Source organism: Ailuropoda melanoleuca, chromosome 1 (assembly GCF_002007445.2).
Source record: "Ailuropoda melanoleuca isolate Jingjing chromosome 1, ASM200744v2, whole genome shotgun sequence".
NCBI lineage: Eukaryota > Metazoa > Chordata > Mammalia > Carnivora > Ursidae > Ailuropoda > Ailuropoda melanoleuca.
In genome coordinates, this window is record NC_048218.1 from 46,531,884 (window position 1) to 46,550,330 (window position 18,447).

Below are 18,447 nucleotides of genomic sequence, written 5' to 3' on the forward strand. Positions count from 1 at the left end.
GATGGATTTAAAAGACATTTATAGAACATTCCATCCAAAAACAGCAAAATACACATTCTTCTCAGACATACATGGAACATTCTCTGGAACAGATCATACATTTGGCCACAAAACAAGTCTTAATGAACTTATGAAGATTTGGGGGGGGCACCCGGGTGGCTCAGTGAGTTAAGCATCTGACTCTTTTTTATTTATGTGACAGACAGACAGCCAGCGAGAGAGGGAACACAGCAGGGAAGTGAGAGAGGAAGAAGCAGGCTCCCAGCAGAGGAGCCCAATGTGGGACTCGATCCCGCAATGCCGGGATCATGCCCTGAGCCAAAGGCAGACACTTAACGACTGCGCTACCCAGGAGCCCCCAAGCATCTGACTCTTGATTTCAGTTCAGGTCATGATCTCAGATTTGTGAAATCGAGCCCAGCATCGAGCTCCACAGTGGGCATGAAGACTGCTCAAGAGTCTGTCCCTCTCTCTCTCTCTCTCTCTCTCCCCCCCCGCCTTCCCCCCCAAAAAAAAACCAAAAAAAAGGATTGGTGGGGAGGATGAGGGTGGGTGGGTGACGATGGTTAAAGAGTTTTTTAAATAATTTAAACTTAAAAATGTTTTAAATAAATAAATATAAGAAGATTGATATCATACCAAGCATCTTTTCCAAATACAATGGTACAAAACTACCTATCAATCACAAGAAGAAAACTGAAAAACTCAACAAATATGTGGAGATCAAACAACATGCTCCTGAACAACCAAAGAAGAAATCATAAGACAATTAAAAAATACCTTGAGACATATGAAAATGGCAATATATGAAAACTTATGGGATGCAACAAAAGCAGTATTCAGAAAAAAGTTCATAGCAATAAGCATCCACATTAAGAAACAAAAAGATCTCAAATGTCACTTTACACTTCAAGGAATTAGAAAAAGTACTAACTAAGCCCGTAAATTACTGGAATGAAGGAATTAACAAAGACCAGAGTAGAAATTGAGACTAAAGAGACAACAGAAAAGATTAATGAAACTAAGAGCTGATATTTTGAAAAGATAAACAAAATTGATAAACCTTTAGCTAGACTAACCAAGAAAAAGAGAGAGAATTCAATAAATAAAACCAGAAATGAAAGAAGAGACACTGCTAATGATACTACTAAACTATAAAAAATCATAAGAGGCTACTATGAAAAATTAATTACACAACAACATTCTGGACAACCTAGAAGAAATGGGTAAACTCCTAGAAACATGACCTACCAAGAATGAATTATGAGGAAACAGATAATCTGAACAGCCTTATTACTATTAAGGAGATCAAATCAGTAATCAAAAACCTCCCAACAAATAAAAGTACAAGACAGAGAGCTTCCCTGGTGAAGCATACCAACATTTAAATAAGAATTACTACCAATTTTTCTCAAACTCCTCCAAAACATAGAAGAGGAATCACTCTCAAATTTATTTTACGAGGCCTTCAACACTCTAATACCAAACTCATACAAGGACATTCAAGAAAATTACAGACAAGGGGTCTGGTGGCTCAGTCAATTAAGCATCTACCTTCAGCAAAGGTCATGATCTCGGGATCCTGGAATTGAGCTCCATATTGGGCTCCCTGCTCAGTTGGGAGTCTGCTTCTCCCTTTCCCACTGCCCCTCCACACCACTCATGCTCCCTCTCTCTGTCTCTCACACACACTCTCTCTCTCAAATAAATAAAATCTTTAAAAGGAAAAAAAAAGGAAAGAAAATTACAGACCAATATTTCTGATGAAATTAGATACAAAAATCCTCAATAAAATATTAGCAAATCCAATCCAACAATACAAAAGAATCATACACCATTATCAAATAGGATTTATTCCAGGGATGCAAGGAAGGTTCAATGTCCACCAATCAATCAATGTGATACACCTCATAAACAATAAAGTAAAACATATCATCATCTCAACAGATGCAGAAAGAGCATCTGACAAAATTCAACATCCATTCATAATAAAAACTCTCAACAAAGTAAATATATATGGAATATACCTAAATATAATAAAGATCGTATATCACAGTGCACAGTGCCTATCATACTCAATCATGAAAAGCTGAGTTTTTCCTTTAAAAATCAGGAAGAAGACAAGGATTCCAACTCTCCCCACTTTTCTTTAACAGAGTACTAGAAGTCCTAACCAAATCTTGCAATTAGGCAAAAAATAAATAAATGACAACCAAATCAAAAAGAAGTGAAATTGTCTCTATTCACAGATGACATGATATTATATATAGAAAAGCTTAAAGATGCCACCAAAAACTTAGAACTAATCAACAATTTCAGTAAAGCTGCAGGATACAAAAATCAATGTCATTTCCATATACTAACAACAAACTATCAGAGATGTTAAGAAAACAATCCCATATACAACTCTGGCAAAAAAAAACAAAACAGGGGCACCTGGGTGGCGCAGTCGTTAAGCGTCTGCCTTCAGCTCAGGGCGTGATCCCGGCGTTATGGGATCAAGCCCCACAACAGGCTCCTCCACTATGAGCCTGCTTCTTCCTCTCCCACTCCCCCCTGCTTGTGTTCCCTCTCTCACTGGCTGTCTCTATCTCTGTTAAATAAATAAATAAAATCTTAAAAAAAAAAAAAAAAAAAAGCAAAAACCTAGGAATAAATTCAACCAAGAAGATGAAAGTCTGATACATTGAAAACTATAAGACATTGACAAAAGAAATTGAAAAAGACATAAATAAATGCAAAAATATGCTGTGCTCATGGATTAGAAGAATATTGATAAAATGTCCACATTACTCAAAGTAATCTACAAATTCAATGCAATCCCTATCAACGTTCCAGCAGCATTTTTCACAGAAATAGAATAATCCTAAAATTTGTATGCAACAACAAAAGATCCCAAATAGTCAAAGCAATCTTAAGAAAGAAGAAAAATGTCAGAGGCATCATATTTCCTCATTTGAAACTATATTACAAAGCTATAGTAATCAAAACAGTGTGGCATAGGCATAAAAATAGACATAAGATCAATGGAACAGAACACAGCCCAGAAATAAACCCATGCATATACGTTCAATTAATAAATAAAACGAACCAAAAATATACAATGGGGAAAGAATACTCTCTTCAATAAATGGTGCTGGGAAACTGGACAAACATATTTGAAATAATGAAATTAGACCACTAACCTACACCGTATATAAAAATCAACTCAAAACGAATTAAAGACTTTAACATAAAACCTAAAACTATAAAACTCCTAGAAGATGGTAAGTTCCTTAACATTGGTCTTAGCAATGATTTTTTGAATCTGACACATAAGCAAAGGCAACAAAGACAGAAATAAATAAGTGTGACTATATCAGACGAGATCGGGCACGTTCAGGGTGGTATGGCCGTAGACAAGTGTGACTATATAAAACAAAAGCTTCTGTACAGCAAAATGAATAGGCAACCTACAGAATGTAAGAAATTATTTGCAAATCACATATCTAATAAGAGGTTAATATCCAAAACATATAAAGAACTCATACAACTCAACAGCATTTTAAAAATTCAATTTAAAAATGGGCAGAGTGTAGGGGCAACTGGGTGGCTCAGTCGGTTAAGTGTCTACCTTCATTCAGCTCAGGTCATGATCCCAGGATCCTGGGATCATGCAAATCAAAACCATAGTGAAATATCATCTCAAACCTGTTAGAACAGACATTATCATAAAGGCACAGACATAACAAGTGTTGGTGAGGATGTGGAGAAAAGGGAATCCTTGTGTACTGTTGATGGGAATGTAAATTGGTACAACCAATATGGAAAATAGTATGGAGGTTCCTCAAAAAAATTTAAAATAGAACTACCATATAAGCCAGCAATTCCACTTCCACTTCTGGGTATTTGTCCTTATGAAATGAAATCACCATTTCAAAAAGATATCTGCAACCCCATGTTCACTGCAGCATTATTTACAGTAACCAAGACATGGAAACAATGTGTGTATCAACAGATGAATGGAAAAAGAAAATGTGGTATACATGCACAATGGAAAATTATTCAATGATAAAAAAAAAATCTTTCCATTTGCACAAAATGGATGGACCCTGAGGGCCTAATGTTAACTAAAGTAAGACAAATAAACAAATACTGTATGATCTCACTTATAGGAGGAATCTAAGAGAAAAAAAAGAAATCCAAACTCAACAAAAGAACAAATTTGTAGTTGTCAGAGGTGGGGAGTGGGCAAAGTGGGTGAAGGGGATCAAAAGGTACAAACTTTTAGTTACAAAATAAATAAGTCCTGGGAATGTAATATACAGCATGGTGATTTACTTAACGATACTGATTATTTACCTGGAAGTTGCTGAGAGAGTAGATCTTAAAAGTCTCATCATAAGAAAACTATTACTATGTGTGCTACTGGATGTAAACTAAGCTTACTGTGCTAATCATTCTACTATATATATATATATCAAATTATTATGTTGTACACCTAAAACTAATACAATGTGTATGTCAGTTATATCCAATAAATAATAATAATTTATCAGTACTGGCTTATTAACTGTAACAAATGTACCACACTGACGCAAAGATATTAATAAAGGAAATTGTGTAGAGGTACTAGGGGAGGAGGAATTGAGGAGTAGATAAGTATTGCCAGTATTATCCCTTCAATTTTTCTGTAAATCTAAAATTACTCTAAAAAATAAAATCCATTAATTAAAAAAATAAACAAACTGGCAATATGAAGTGCTAAGAAAGATACAGAGCACCCAGAACTCTCCATACATTGCTGTGGGAATGCAAAATGGTACAACTACTCTGGAAATCAGTTTGGCATTTAATATATACTTATCATATGACCCAGGAATCCCACTCCTAAATATTTACCCTAGAGAAATTAAAATTTATGCTCACAAAAAAAAATATATGCAAATATTTATAGCAGCTTTATTCCTAATGGCCAAAACATGGAAACAACCCATATGTCCTTCAGTGGGGGGGAACAGATAAATTACTGATACACACAGAAACATGAATGAATTTCAATGGCATTATGCTGAATAAAAAGTCACTCTCAAAACATTACACACTCTATGATTCCCTATTTATGTGACATTCTGGAAAATGTAGAGGTATAGCTAGAGAAAACAATGTTACCAGGGGTTAAACATGGGGACAGAGTATAATTACAAAGGGGAGAGCACCAAGGAATGTTTTGGAGTAATGGAACACTACAATATCTTCATTGTCAACGATACTTATATGAGTCTATACAGATCTTGTAACTCAGAACTGTACACTGAGAAAAAAACTACAAATACACACACACACACCCTTTATTATGGTGGTGGTTCCAAAAGCATATACGTTTGTCAAAGTTCAAAGAAGAATTAAAATGGATTAATTCAATTGCATATAAATTCTCAAAAAAAATTATTTTTAAAAGGGCAAAAAAATTGAACACACACTTCGCAAAAAAGATATACAATAGCCAATCAACATATGAAAACGTCTTTTTTTTTTTAAGATTTTATTTATTTATTTATTTGACAGAGAGAGAGACAGCCAGTGAGAGAGGGAACACAAGCAGGGGGAGTGGGAGAGGAAGAAGCAGGCTCCCAGTGGACGAGCCTGATGTGGGGCTCGATCCCAGAATGCCAGGATCACGCCCTGAGCCGAAGGCAGACGCTTAACCACTGAACCACCCAGGCGCCCCAAAAATGTCTTAATACCATTAGTCACCAGGAAAATGCAAATTAAAACCAAGTCCAAAAGTCCATCAACAGAAGAACTAAATAAACAAATTGTGTTACAGTCACAAAATGGAGTATTACTTAGCAATAAAAAGGAACAAACCACTGGTAGATGCAAAACAGGGATGAATTTCAACATTTTCTTGAGCAAAAGAAGCAAAACACAAAAGAATATCGTATGAACAGGCAAAACTACCCTACAGAAATAGAAATCAGAAAAGTGGTTGCCAGAGTGGGGTGGGGGTCGGGACAGCAGGCAAAGATACAGTAGAAAGGGAGACAAGGGAACCTTCAAGGCTCATGACAATGCTCTATTCCTTTGGAAACAATGGGACAACGAACATCACTTTTCATATTATAGGGAACCATTTTTGAGTGGGATTGGTTACATATGTCACATTAGTCAATACTCATCCAATCACATACCTAAGACCTGTGCAACTTATTTCATGTAATTATATCTCAATAAAAACCACAAATAAGTAAATAAATGAGTTAAAATTCTGCTACAGATTATACAAAGTTATCTCTTTGTCGTTCACAGAAACGCACTAAAAACAATTTAAAAAGGGTATGTGGGGAGTGCCCGGCTGGCTCAGTCAGTAGAGCACGGGACTCCTGATCTCGCAGTTGTAAATTAAAGTCCCACACTGGATATAGAGATTACTTAAAAAAAATTAATCTTAAAAAAAAATGTGTGTGGAAGAAATAATTAAGCAGGATACTGGCACAGCCTCAAACTCTACAAACTATGAAGCATACTTAGCAAATACTATGAAGTCTAAAGAAACAAGAGAGCATAGCAATGCTGACACATGTGCCACTCTAAATCTCAAACAGAATACAGATTTACAAAACCTTAAGTATCACTATCTTCAGGAAGACATCCAACTGAGATGGGAATGTAGGCATGGGAAAAGAAAATATGTCTCTGAAGAGACCCTGTTTTATTCAGTGGGTTAGAGGGAACTAAAGAACAAAGTAAATGGTTAGCTTCTCAGGAAAAGGGGACTGCTGAAATCGAGAGTTAAGGAAAAAGAGAAAATAGAAGATTATAACACAATGACTTAATACCTAAAGAGCTCTCAGGTAAGCCACATCTGCCTCTTTAAGGCCAAAAACTAAAGGAAGATATGTATGACCCAAGGGTAAAGGAAAAAATACATTTAATGAGATACCGCTTAAGAAAACAAACCCAACATAAAGCCTATGTCTACTTCCAAGAGACAGTGTATATGTGTGTGTGTGTTTTTAATTATATATATTAGGGGCACCTGGGTGGCTCAGTTGGTTAAGCGTCTGCCTTCAGCTCACGTCATGATCCCAGGGTCCTGGGATCGAGCCTCATGTCAGGCTCCCTGCTCAGCAGGGAAGTCTGTTTCTCCCTCTGCCCCTCTCCCTACTCATGCTCGTACTGTCTCTCTCTTTCTCAAATAAATAAATAAAATCATAACAATAAATAAATAAAATAAAGTAAAATTATATATTATATACATTTATTTCATAATAAATTCAATATCCTAAAACAGAATACATAAATACAAAGAGATTAAATTTTCTTAAAATGTTCTTTTCTTCCTATTAAATTGGCAACAATTTTACTGTGTGATAATATCCAGTGCCAGTAAGTTTCTAGAAAAATGGAAGCTCGCATTGGTGGCAATATAAATTGGTGCATTTTCTGTGAGACAATTTTGCAATGTTTATTAAAATTAATATATAAATTCTCTTCAACCTAGTAATTCTGCTCAAAAATGGTTTTCTGCATATGAAAAACAATGTTAAAAAAAAGAAAAGAAAAATGATGTTCACTGCAGCACTGTTTCTATTCGCAAAACTCTGGAAACAACTAAGACCAGTGCACTAAGTAAGTAAATTATGCAGGGTAACAGATGGTAGCTACACTTGTGAGCACAGCATAACATAAAGAGAAGGTGAATCACCATGTTGTATGCCTGAAACCAATGTAATGTGTGTCAATTTTACTAAAAAAAAAACCTTTTTTTAATTATGGCATATTGTAAATGTTTAGAGACTACAAAGCCAACAAAAATAAATAAAAGATGTAGATCTAAATGTGTTAAAATAGGGAAACCTGGATGGCTAAGTCAGTAGAGCATGTGATTCTTAATTTCCGGGTTGTGAATTCAAGTTCCACATTGAGCATAGAGATTACTTAAATAAATAAATCTCTTTTTTTTTTTTCAGATTTTATTTATTTATTTGAGAGAGAGCGAGAGAGTGAGGGAGAGCATGAGCAGAGGGGAGGGGCAGAGGAGAGGAGAAGCATATTCCCTGCTGAGCAGGGAGCCCAATGCAGGACTCAATCCCAGGCCCCTGGGATCAGCCTGAGCCCGAGATAGACGCTTAACCGATTGAGCCACTCAGATGCCCAATAAATAAATTTAAAAAAAAAAAAAATAAATGTGTTAAAATAGAAAAAAAAATTTAGGATCTATTAAATGAAAACAACAAAGCACAGAACAGTATATACTTCATGTTCTCTGTTCTATAACAATTTAAAAATAATATAAATTATTATTTACGTAGGCATATGTTTTTTTTTTCTTGAAAGGAATGAAAAACAAAACTATCAATGGTGGTTGCCTTTAGGAAAAAGGCACAGAGAAAGATTTTTTTATTTATTTCACCTGTTCCTTTCTATCCACCCCAAATTTTCTAACCTTATGCAATTTTTTTTCTGTTTATGTAGGCAGAAGTCATCATCTCACTTATTATTTCCCTTTTTGTACCTTGTATAAAAAACAAATGTATTAGGGGCGCCTGGGTGGCACAGCGGTTAAGTGTCTGCCTTCGGCTCAGGGCGTGATCCCGGCGTTGTGGGATCGAGTCCCACATCAGGCTCCTCCGCTAGGAGCCTGCTTCTTCCTCTCCCACTCCCCTGCTTGTGTTCCCTCTCTCACTGGCTGTCTCTATCTCTGTCAAATAAATAAATAAAATCTTTAAAAAATAAAAAAATAAAAAAATAAATTTAAAAAAATGTATTATTTGATAGTTAAAATTTTTAAAAATGTTAAAGCAACTAATATTAATGACAAATCCTTCCTTTGAGAACAAGGTAGAATAAATGGTTAATTTTTCTTGTCTATAACATAAAAACATATTCAACATGACTTAAAATTTGTTATCCTAAAATGCTAACTAACATTATGAACTGAATTGTGCTTCCCCCTGCAAATTTCATATGTTAAAGTTCTCATCGTCAATATGACTATATGTGGAGATGGGGCCACTACAAAGGTAATTAAGTTTAAATGAGGTCATATGGGTAGGGACCTAATCCAACAGGACTAGCATCCTTATAAGAAGAGAAGCACCAGGGATGTGGGTACACAGAAAAAAAGTTCATAGGAAGAAACAGCAAAAAGATGGCCATCTGTAAGCCAAGGAGAAAGGCCTTAGAGAAACCAACCCTACTGGCACCTTGATCTTGGACATCAGCCTCCAGAACTGTTGGAAAATAAATTTCTATTGTTTAAAACACCCAGGCTGGTATTTTGATATGTTAACCTCGCAGACTAATACAGGCTTCAAATGGATAAACTGGAAAATCTGAGTAAAATTCCATGTTTAAAAATTGACCATGAGTTGTATCAGACACGAGGAAAAAAACACTTAAAATGTGCCATCTTGGGGCACCTAGGTGGCTCAGTCAATTAAGCATCTGCCTCCAGCTTAGGTCGTGATCCCAGGGTCCCGGGATCAAGACCCGCTTCAGGTTCCCGGCTCAGTGAAAGCCTGCTTCTCCCGCTCCCTCTGCCTGCCACTCCCCCTGCCTGTGCATGCGCTCACTCTCTCTCTCTCTCTCAAATAAATAAATAAAATCTTAAAAAAAAAGTGCCATCTTAAGCCTTATTCATGAAAGCTCTATAATAATGCTTGATAGCAATAAAATTAAAGTCCAGATTTATAATTAGAATACCTTTTAAAGTATAGTTGCATCACATTTTAAGATACACCGAATCAAATTTACAAAACGAGCAAAAGAGCAAATGATTCTAATAAGCTTAATATTCCCATAAATTTAAAATGTTTTACAATAATGAGATTTAAATTTCAAGAAAACAATCATACAAAATAAGGTATACTTAAACTAAAGGAGACCCTAACCTCAAAGCATCACTTATAAATACCAGAAATTAACTAATGAAAAACCTGCAAATAACACAAAAAAATCCAAACAAGGATATATAAGAAAACAAAAATTCAGTTTTATTAAAATATTTTAAACACACCAAACAACACTATGTACTTAAAAGAAATTAGTTTTTATTTACCCCCTGCAAAGGGAGATCCCAGTGTTCTGAGCTTCTGAGTTTGGATAGTGGTGACTGAACATGAACATCCTCTGGTTTTGCATTTAACATCTTTGTTATCTGAAATCAGAGTGAGAAAATAATCTGAATTATAAATAAGAACTGAATCATATTAACCAAAATAAAAGAACCATTATATAAACCTGTCTAAACATTCTGCTATTAGTTTTTGAGTTTTTGTTTTTTTTAAATAAGCGTAGTCTACATCTAACACGAGGCTTGAACTCATGACCCCCAGATCAAGAGGCTCAAGCTCTAATGACTGAGCCAAACACACACCCCATTTTGCAATTAGTTTTAAAGAGTTTTAAATTCAGTGCTTAATTTACAGGCAGTTAGATATAATTTTATTTTAAAAACGTCTCATTCAGTATTAAGGTACATAAATTAAGTATCACAATAGCCTCCTAATTATTCTCCTACCCACAGTCTTTACCTCTTCTAATCTTTCAAACGCTCCGCAAAGTTCTCTAATACACAAACCTAATGATCACTACAACATTTAATATACAACAATGGCACCCACTACTTACAGATAAAACTCTTAACAATCTGGGCTCTTTAACATCACCCACACATCACTAACTCTACATCCCAACCACACCATTTACTCAACTTCCTTCAAATACATATTATATCTCTAGACCTTTGTACGTACTGTTCCCTTTGTATATATGTATGAATGCCCTTCCCTCTACTTTTCCCTTGTGAAATACTGCAGAAACTGCTCAAAATTATTCCCCTATCCACACAACTGTCACTCCCACACCTAGGTATTCCTTTCTGTAGGTATCAGTACTTGGTACATTCTTATTATGTTATTTATATTAGATGTATCAAACTATATTATAAATATTTGTCTACATGTCCATCTTTTCCAGGCTATGGAGGTCTTTAAAGAGAGTGCCCTGGGTGCCTGGGTGACTCAGTTGGTTAAGCATCTGCCTTCAGCTCCGGTTGTGGTCCCAGGGTCCTGGGATCTAGTCCTGCAACTGGCTTCCTCCTCAGCAGGTAGTCGTGCTTCTCCCTCTGCCTCTGCCCCTCCCTGCTGATCGTGCACTCTCTCTCTCTCTCTCTCTCTCACTCTTTCTCAAATAAATAAAATAAAATCTTTTTAAAATTTTTAAAAATTAAAAAATAAAATAAAGAGAGTACCCTGACTTAGTTGCCTTTATATCTCCAAAGTGTATGGCTCATGATGTGCTGAATAAACAAATGAAGGTATGGATTGTAACCACAAGTTTGAAATCATTTGTTTAGAACTTAAATACCTTAAATTTCATGTTGAGAAATTTATAAACAATAGTTAAGCATCAAATTCAGCCTACAAAAATAAAACATATAATAAGTACTATATCAACTACAACCAGTAACAATCCATAAAATGATTTCAGTGAGAGAAGAGCATAAGGCAGGAGGACAGAATAAATTTGAAGAAAATATATGTCAACTCTCATTTCACTAGCACCTCTGAGTGATCCTCTTAGGTGCTAATAACTTCTTAATTATTTATACCTAATCTGTATAAGAAGGTATCTCTTTATAATTCTTCACCTGCAAAAGACAATATTATCTCTAAATCATTTTCTTTATATTCTTAATTAGGGAACAACAATTGCTTCCTCAAAGGGTATAAGGTCTTCAGGTTGTTCACAAGCCAAATGAACAATTTTAAAAGAAATCATACCCACATATGTGAAGTAAGCCAAAGCAGAAGAGTACCTAAGGCCACGCTCTGTGTTAGGTCTTGCCTGTGTGCTCTTGATTCCCTCTCACAGCCCTCGTTAAGATTTCTTCTCCAGGTTTGTTCCATGAAATGTACCAAATTAAAGTTCTTTATGCCAAATTAAAACTCCTCAGTGCATAATTTGGAATGCTTCAGAAAAAAGTGTCTAATAAATTATTATAATGTATACCAGGGTACTACTGTATTTAAATCACAAAATTCTAGAGGAAAAAAGATTATCTTTCTTAAAAGAAATTACATTTTTTTTATTTTTAAAGATTTTTATTTATTTATTTGACAGAGAGAGAGACAGCCAGCGAGAGAGGGAACACAAGCAGGGGGAGTGGGAGAGGAAGAAGCAGGCTCCCGGCGGAAGAGCCCAACATGGGGCTCGATCCCAGATCTCCGGGATCATCCCGAGCCGAAGGCAGACGCTTAACGACTGAGCCACCCAGGAGCCCCAGAAATTACATTTTTGAAACACTTCCTACATAGGTAGAAACTTCATTTTGCTTCTTTTGCTACTCTTTGGCTTACACAAAAGAAATTAATTAATTTATTTATTTAAATAGAAAATATTTCAATAGTCATTTTCAGCACATGACTTGAGCACAACCTTTCGGTATGTACAATATTACAATGAATGAACCTGAGGAATGCTACTGTATTGTTATCAAAGAAATGCTGGGTTATGTTTTATATAAAATCTAAAATAAGGCCTAGAAAGTATACTGATATATCTTATAATGATTTAAACAAGGTAGGTCCCAGAAAGTGTTTCTTGGTTAACCTTTGAATTAATTAGGATATACCATTCCCTGAAAAACACTAATTAGTTAAGGTTTTATATTTTCTTTAAATTTTTATTAAAAAGACAAATAAAATATGTTCAACATTGGTAACTCTAAAGATAATAGATTAAAAGCAAAACTAACGCATACCTTATGTAACTCAGAAGATGAAGACTTTTTCCTTTTTACTTCTGTGACAATTTCTACAAAGACATGATAAAAATCATCGTTTAACATCTAAATGAAATAAACAATGTGATAAAATAAATCCGTTCACAGCCATCCTTTGTTTTAAAACTTGCTGGAGTTAGAATTTACATTGATACATTTTACAGAACCTAACAGACTAAACATAAAGGTCAAAAAATAATCAGAAGAATAGCAAATTCTCACAAAATGCCTTCATTCAATAACATACATATGATGACAATAGGAAAAAAGAAGAAAACTTGGTTCTAAGAACTAAATAAGATATTCCCTGGCAATAGTCCAATAGGTGTTCAATAAATGCCGGCTGAACCATATGACCAGATAAACTTTTATAAAAGGGGAGGTTGGGGGGAGGGGGTTGAAGCAAAACATGAGAGGTATGTTTGGAATAGTCTACAAAAACACTTCCAGTTCTACTAGATGTTCAGGCATCTCTGCAACTAGGAATAGTTTTTCTTCTCACCAACACTGTTCAGACTTCCTGTGGATTCTTCCTTTATGATTCTTTCATTCAATCAGCAAATATTTACTGAATGTCTATCAAGTGCCTGGCATGTTAAGCAGTGAAGATGGTGTAATAAACAAATTAAACACAGTCTAAGCTTTTCAGGAACTTACAAATTTACTGGAATATATCACAGATTTCATAATCAAAATTAATAGTAGAAATCCACAGATATGTAGTCACTTATTTATAAAAAGATATCACTACACTTAGGTAAGAAAGAGATGATCTTTACAGCAGGTAATGCTGAAGCAATCTGATAACCAAAAGGGAAAATAAATAAAGCTTGACCTCTACCTCACACTATAAACAAAAGTTAATTTTAAATAGATAATAGATTTAAATGTCAAAGATAAAACAAATAAAACTTCTAGAATAAAAAGGGGAATAACTTCATGACCTTAGGGTAGGCAAAAATTTCTCAAACAAGACACAATTAGTACTAACCATAAAGGAAAAGATTAATAAACTCAACTTCATTAAAATTCATCAAACGTCATCATTAATAGAGTAAGAAGGCAAGCCATAGACTGGAAGATTATTATTTATCCACATACAGCATCGTGACAGTTAATAATACTGTATAATACATACATCTGTCAAAGGACTCAGACCAGAATATATAAAGAACTACAAAGCAATGGCAAGACAACCCAATCTTCAAATGGGCAAAAGCCTTGAACTGGGGGTACCTGAGGAGAGAAGGAATACTGACTAGAACAGGATACTGAGATGCTGGAAATGTTCTATATCTCGATTTAGGTCATTGTTACACAACTGTATTTTTATACAAGTACAAAAAGTCTTCAAACTATACTAAAGATATATTTACCCTGCTGTAATACTTCAACTTAAAAACAAAACAAAGCTTTAAAAACAACAATTATAACAAATGGACTATACCTTATTCAAAAATGTATAAAGCTGAAATAATTTCTCTAAGTTCATAATACATAGCAGTAATTTCACTACAGATATACATCAGAGATACCACAATAAAGTAAATATTACAATAAAGTGAGTCAAATGAATTTTTTGGTTTCCTAGTGCATATAAAAGTTATGTTTACACTCTACTGAAGTCTATTAAGTGTGCAACAGCACTATATATAAAATAACCATATACATACCTTAATTAAAAATATCTAATTGCTAAAAAATGCTACCCATCATCTGACCTTTCAGCATGTCTCAGGGAATTGGGGGTCCAAGGAGAAGAAGAGAGACATGGAACAGTCAGTAGAGCAATCAGAACACACACATTTATTAAGTTTGGTGTCTTATATTGCTGTGGTTCGTGGTGCCGTAAAACAATTTGCAAAAGTAACATCAAAGATCACTGATCACCAATCACCACAACAAATATAATAATAAAAGTCTGAAATATTGCAAGAACTACCAAAATGTGACACAGAGACATGAAGCAAGCAAATGCTGTCGGAAAAATTGTGCCATGAAGTTTCAATTTGTAAAAAACACATTATCTGCAAAACACAATAAAGCAAAGCATAATAAAACAAGACATGCCTGTATATGTATTTCCTGACAGAAACACTGATATAAAAATTATTTAACCACTGTACTTAAGCTTTTGATAAATTTGATCAATTTTCAATAAAGTAGCATTCCTTAGACCATGAAAAATAAAAATTTTTAAATAAATGTTAAGAAAGCCCTTACCTTATATTCACTTTCTAGTGCATTTTAAATTTAATAAAATATGCATGTTTTAAAAATTATCAGTTGCCTAAATTGTAATTTATAGATTAATACTCCCAACTGACTCATGAATTAAAAATGTATATTTCCCTATTTCCTTTAAAATTAATATTCTTGTGACTTCCCAAAATTTTAGGGGTTTTTATAATTTTATACTATGTTGGTTTTGGGGCATTTATATAAACATATGATGTGCCTCTTCTTGTGATTACAGTGTGGTGCTCAAAAGTCAACGGTTTTAAAGCTTGACAACCTAGGGGCGCCTGGGCGGCTCAGTCGTTAAGCGTCTGCCTTTGGCTCGGGGCGTGATCCCGGGGTCCTGGGATGGAGCCCTGCATGGGGCTCCATGCTCTACTTGGAGCCTGCTTCTTCCTCTCCCACTCCCCCTGCTTGTGTTCCCTCTCTCACTGGCTGTCTCTCTCTCTGTCAAANNNNAAAAAAAAAAAAAAAAGCTTGACAACCTAAATTTTTACCCTGGCTTACTTGTGACTTCTGAGACTCTAAAACAAGGAAGAATACCCAGCTTTTCAATGAAGATTAAATTGAGATAGCCTGTTTTATTTAGCATTATGTCTGGCATAGTTAGTACAAAATAAATGATAACTATTATTTTAATAGTTTATACTGAAATATTACTCTTTAAGAGACCTCAGTATATTAGGATTAGCACACAGGAAAATCTAATTATTCTCATTCTAAATACATGAGTCAAACAGCTGAAAAATGTGACTTTTTCCCAAGTAACTTGTGGAATCACTCACTTATTTACTCTAAAAACATTTATTTAAGATAATGATGATTACCACTGTCAGCCAGTAGGCTAAGTACACAAATTGTTTTTATTTAGTCTTTACAAAAGCCTTATGAGATTAGTAATAGTATTATCACCATATTACGGATGAAGAATTTAGGTTGGGAGAATCCAAATAACTTTCCCAAAGTCACCATGCTGATTTCATCACTGGTCTAATAATACCAGAGGTAACTTGCTTAACCAGTATATTCCAGGTATGTTGGATGCTATGGGGATATACGATTAATAAGACATTCCCTTGTCAGAGTCTGATATAAATATCATGTAAGAAGTACTAAGAGCCATGGAAGTTCAGAAATAGATATAATTTGTTTTAAATCTGAGTTAATTAGGAGATAGTTCTTGGAAAGGCACAACTGAACTGAGCTTTGAAGTTTTAGATAATGAGCAAATTAGATAGAAATGGATGAAAGGACAGTACAGTGCCACGTGCACTCAAGAGGTGAGTTATCATTTTAAGTATATACAAAGTAGGATAAAGCAGCCTGTATTAGCCAGCCTTCTAAATTATTAAAGACTCTTTTTTTTTAAAGATTTTATTTATTTATTTGACAGAGATAGAGACAGCCAGTAAGAGAGCGAACACAAGCAGGGGGAGTGGGAGAGGAAGAAGCAGGCTCATAGCAGAGGAGCCTGATGTGGGGCTCGATCCTGTAACACAGGAATAAGGCCCTGAGCCAAACGCAGACGCTTAACGACTGCACCACCCAGGCGCCCCTAAATTATCAAAGACTCTTATTAGAGTTTATCCACCTGGAAAGCAGTTTAGAGACAGCACCATAATAACGAAGTTCCAATCTGGATCTTTAAAGCTACTCAATCCTATCCATAACCATTCCCTGTGCTACCAGGTCTCTCTAATCTACTTTCCAATTCTCTGTCTTCCATCATCAGACATGGGAATCCCATTCACCACCCTAGATGCCAATCCCCACAGCCTATTATCTTGCTAGTCTCCCATGTTTTATGTAATTCAACTCTACCCTTTCATCCACATTCTTCTCCATCTCTTCCCTTAACCACTAAATTCCTTTCCAGAGTCAGTACAATGTTCTTAAATTCTGAATCTTTTTCTGGAATATTTCCTCCACCTTAGTTTAGCTGAATCCTAGCTTTTTATTAACTACACTATTTTTTGGGTTCTCTCAAGATTCTTCTCTCACTTATAAAATCAGGAGTAGGGATTAACAATCTCCTCCTTCCACTACCACTTCCAATTAATATTTTATCTTTATTGCATAATTCCTCCTTTAAAATTCCCCTAAAGGGGCACCTGGGTGGCACAGTCGTTAAGCGTCTGCCTTCGGCTCAGGGCATGATCCCGGCGTTCTGGGATCAAGCCCCACATCAGGCTCCTCCGCTAGGAGCCTGCTTCTTCCTCTCCCACTCCCCTGGCTTGTGTTCCCTCTCTCACTGCCTGTCTCTCTCTGTCAAATAAATAAATACAATCTTTAAAAATAATAATAATAAAAATAAAAAATAAAAAAATAAAAAATATAATTCCCATTAAGTTGGATATTTTACTTCACCTATATTTGTGATTGCCATGTAGTGACCCAATACCCTCTCCAACATTCCTAGAATTCTCTGATACTTGATTCATAGTTTTTTTCTCTATCTCTAAAATTTACCATCATTGTGAAGCTCTAAAACTTCCATAAGTCGACTCACTCAAAACAATAGACTCACCTTAATTTACTCCAACAAACTACTTCTACACATCCCCATTTCAGCAACATACATTTGTCAACGGATTTAAGGAATACTACTGCACTTCTCAAATTCTCAAAAGTGAACTTCTCATTCTACAACCCACAGTTCTTTGACCCTTTCATTTCCTCACTCACACTGAACCCATTTTTTGCCCCATATCTTGTCCTACCCTTTAACCTTAAATAAAATTAAACTCATTTTTTTCCAAATTCTTGCTGCTAGACTGCTTAGCACTGCTGAAGAAAGTCACATAATAGTAACTGCAACAACTACTACTACTACTACTACTACTACTACTACTACTACTACTACAAAACTCGTACTTGTTTTAATGACTTTCAAAATTACTTAATTTTTTTTAAAGATTTTATTTATTTATTTGACAGAGATAGAGACAGCCAGCGAGAGAGGGAACACAAGCAGGGGGAGTGGGAGAGGAAGAAGCAGGCTCATAGAGGAGGAGCCTGATGTGGGGCTCGATTCCCAGAACGCCGGGATCACGCCCTGAGCCGAAGGCAGATGCTTAACCGCTGTGCCACCCAGGCTCCCCATCAACTCTTTTATTCATGCCTAATTGACCACCTAGTCCATTTTGAGCTCCCAATACCACTTGAAAGTCCTTTTTCCAAAGATGATTTCCTTACTTCATATAGAAGCCATGACTGCAATATCCTTAACTTCTCAAAATTTATCTATATCTTTAGCTATCTTCCCTCCTTTCTGCACATCTCAAGAAACTATCTTTTGATTCCAATCTCCCCCATTTCTTCTGAAACCTCACCCTATCAATTATCTTCTATTTAATATCTTTCTCTCCCCACTTACCCCTTTCCCACTCCCTACCAACCTGATTTAAGTCTGAGTCTAATGAAAGAAATTCCTGTCT

General features: G+C 35.3%; 1 protein-coding gene across 4 annotated transcripts in view; it reads right to left on the reverse strand.

Moving 5' to 3' along the window:
* The window catches only part of SENP7 (SUMO specific peptidase 7), a 129,368-nt gene that overhangs the window by 106,241 nt on the left and 4,680 nt on the right, over positions 1–18,447 (reverse strand). For all 4 annotated transcript variants that reach the window (XM_011222114.3, XM_019797313.2, XM_011222113.3 and 1 more), the window contains exons 2-3: positions 12,752–12,804; positions 10,046–10,144 (exon numbers count right to left, since the gene is read on the reverse strand). In XM_011222114.3, the coding sequence (XP_011220416.2) occupies positions 10,046–10,144; positions 12,752–12,804 (152 nt within the window). The remainder of the gene's footprint in view (positions 1–10,045; positions 10,145–12,751; positions 12,805–18,447) is intronic.